Source organism: Cariama cristata, unplaced genomic scaffold, assembly GCF_000690535.1.
Source record: "Cariama cristata isolate BGI_N322 unplaced genomic scaffold, ASM69053v1 scaffold35454, whole genome shotgun sequence".
In the NCBI taxonomy this organism is placed as follows: domain Eukaryota; kingdom Metazoa; phylum Chordata; class Aves; order Cariamiformes; family Cariamidae; genus Cariama; species Cariama cristata.
This window is the reverse complement of record NW_009614106.1, coordinates 2878-5860: the sequence shown is the minus strand read 5'-3', so window position 1 is coordinate 5860 and position 2983 is coordinate 2878. Positions and strand designations below refer to the sequence as shown.

At 57.5% G+C, this 2983-nt stretch overlaps 1 protein-coding gene across 1 annotated transcript; it reads left to right on the top strand.

The window, feature by feature from the left end:
• Window positions 1-5: 5 nt before the first annotated feature.
• Window positions 6-1183, top strand: ZSWIM1 (zinc finger, SWIM-type containing 1; the record flags this gene model as incomplete). Its single annotated transcript, XM_009699283.1, is given in 3 exon segments — window positions 6-243; window positions 246-347; window positions 585-1183. Coding segments are annotated over 3 exon segments (939 nt in total), but the record flags the coding sequence as incomplete, so codon positions are not given.
• Between the last annotated feature and the right edge of the window lie 1800 nt (window positions 1184-2983).

The following is a 2983-nucleotide window of genomic DNA, read 5'->3' as shown; positions in this document are numbered from 1 at the left end:
TGGCCACCGAGAGCAGCCGCAGGAAGATGCACACCATCCTGAGGGGCCTTGTGACACCAGACTTGCTGCCTCAGCTCCATATTCACTGGCTGCTCAATGATGAGATCTGGGCCACACACAGGGAGAGGAGTTGGGGGAAGAGCAGTAACTACTTTAGGGACCTGGAGATTGTAACCCAGGGGTTAAGCCAGGTTTTCAGTGCTGGGCTCTCTCTGGAGAGCTGCATCACCTCCTTAGCCCAGCACTAAAGTGTCTATCTAAGAGCCCTCCTGACACTGCAACATGCTCCACTCCCCATCCTGATCACCATGCTGCTGAGGCCACTCCTCAAAGCCTGCTTGCCTCAGGTTCGCCTCTGGCATGCCAGGATAAGCCCTGTCAGAGCTCTGTCCAGGCTTCCCCCACCACAGCAGCAGCTCAGCAGCAGTGGTCAGTGCCAGCCTCTCCGACAGCTGCTAGGAGTCCTGTGATTGTTCTCTAGAGTCCACTGGCAGCTCTTCGGCTCCCCACGGCTCTTCAGCATCAGCCTGAAACCGCCTAGGCTCTCCTCCAGCGTGAGCCCACAAGCCCTCAGTCCTCATTAGATCCTTCATCTCCTGCAGCTAAACTGGAGACCACAGAAAACGTGGAGGGTGACAGTGAGGAGGAGATTAATTGAAGGACTGAAGAACGCATCAAGCAGTCTTTGAGTGATATTTGCATGGAGCCTGCTGCCAGGCTGTGCCTGAGTGAGTTTGTGGTGGTTCAGAAGTCTGTGCAGCTGACAGGCACTGGGGAGGAAGCCCTCAGCATACGGGTCCTGGAGGATGCCCACAAAGTGGACCCGAAAGGCCTGAGCAGCTGCACTTGCCACTTCAACCAGGTCTTCCAGCTGCCCTGCTGGCACATCTTGGCTGTACTGAATTCGGACAGGAAGACCTTGCAGCTGGAGATGCTCAGCAGACAGTGGCAGAAGGGGTGCGATGCCCATCAGGCTGGGCAAGACAGTGCTGATGGTCTCCTGGAGGTCCTGAAGAGCTCCTGGAAGGAGTCTTTGGATAAATCCCTGGTGGTGTCCTTCCTCATGGTGGAGATCAACCGGCTTCTCACCCACTGCAGCGCAGCGGAGTTTAAGCGCAGGTACAGGACTCTCCGGGAGTTGGCTGACAGCTGGATTGGGCCCTATGTTGAGGTGAAGCTCTAGCACCATGCGGGAGCCGAGCTGACCGCTCTATGTGTGGGCCCTTGGGAGCAGCGGGGTAGCAGATGTGCAGGAGGCCTGTGCATCACTCCACTGATGTCCTGGCTTCCACTTTTATTCACCTCTGCATGTCACTCCCTGGAGCCTCGGTATGGAAGGGGCAGTTTGGGTCCTTTATCTGCCGAGCAAGTGTTGCCTCTTGGATGGGGCAGCTGAGGAACTGCATTGGGAACTCCTGGTCACACAGGATGAGTAACCAGCCGCTGACCTGGCTAACAGGAGACATGGCTGGGAGCCAACCACGGGTGGTGCGGAATGGGAGGTGATGGTATAATAACATGGGACGAAATTATTTGATGCGTGGCCAGCGCCTGCAGCTCCTTCCAGCATCCAGCTGTGATGTGTTGTGCAACAAAGCCAATAAATCGGCCTCATATTGCTCGGGAGCTGCGTCTGTCTCTGTGCCAGCTGCAGGCACCCCTCCCTGCCGACAGGATGGGACGGCGGGGCTTGCTCAGCCCATGAGATCAGGCAGGGCTTTGGGCAGCGCTTCTTGGTGGTCTTGTCTCATTGTGGTGCCCTCCAGTTAGTGGAGCGAGCCTGCTTGTCAGGAGCCAGAAGATCCAGAGGGTGGCAATCTGCTGCTGGCAGCACGGCCTGTGGTCTGGAGCAGAGGAGTTGTTTGTCTGGTTGCAACAGCTGATCTCGATCCCTCAGAAAGGGGAACCTGCCCTCCCTCAACAGCTTGTGTGCTGGGGGAGGTGGGAGGGATGCTGGGGGTCACAGCAGTGCAAATAAAGCTGCGGTGAGGTGGAGAGCAAAGGCTTTAAACACGTGGGGTGGGGGAGGAAAAATACTGAGAAGAACAAACAAGCCCTGGCCCTCAGGCATTGCTCTTGGGCTGGGTGAGCTCCCCGTCCCCCCTCGCTAGGCAGAGCAGCTCCAATACCAGCAGCTCCAAAGCCTGTCGTGTTGGGACATGGCAGGCTGTGTCCTATGGGACGAGCTGGGGCGGGGGGGACACATCAGAGATGTTGCTCCATCACTGTGGTTCAGTCACAATTGGTGTTTTGCCCGATTGGCGCTTCCTTCATTAACACTTCGGTTTTGGCAGGAGTAGGACTGCTGTGTGGTTGGGGATTTCCTCTCGATCGAGGGTTTTGTAAAGTTATCTGATACTATTGAATCTCTCTGACTAAATATAGTGTAGTGTTTCCTCAGACACCTTTCTGTAAACTTGGAGCTGCTTGTTTCACCCCTCAGCCATGCTGTAGAAGAGGCCTGGAAAGCTCTGCCTGCCGGCCCCCTCACCATCTCTCTCCCTGGTGTGTGTGGGCACCCCTATGATTGTCAGAGGGCTCTTCCCTCTACCCCTTGCTCTGCGCAGCTCCGACCTGGGCTCCCCTCCCCAGGCAGCGTGGCGGGATAGCTGGACCCTGTGCCACGTCGCTGTGCCTGGCTCTGCGGCTGCAGGCATGTGCCTGAGCAACGGCTGCTGCCAGCACAGTCTGTGGGTGCTGCAGGTTTCCCTCTGGCATCCACCCCGTCCCTCTCCCCGCTGGGATCACAGGAAATAACTCATCCCTGTTCCCAGGGTAAACATCTTTCCCAAGAGCGAAACTGCCTGGCCACAACAAGCTGCCCTCTGCGTGAGCTTCGTGCCATGCCCTCCGGTGCTCCACCCAGCCCAGCCCTCGCTCTGATTCAGCCGGGCAATCCCAGCTTTGTTCCCAGGCTGCGGACAGGTCCCAAGCCCAGCAGGGTTGAGGGCTGTGCTCGCAGGCTGACAGGCCCAGCTTTGTT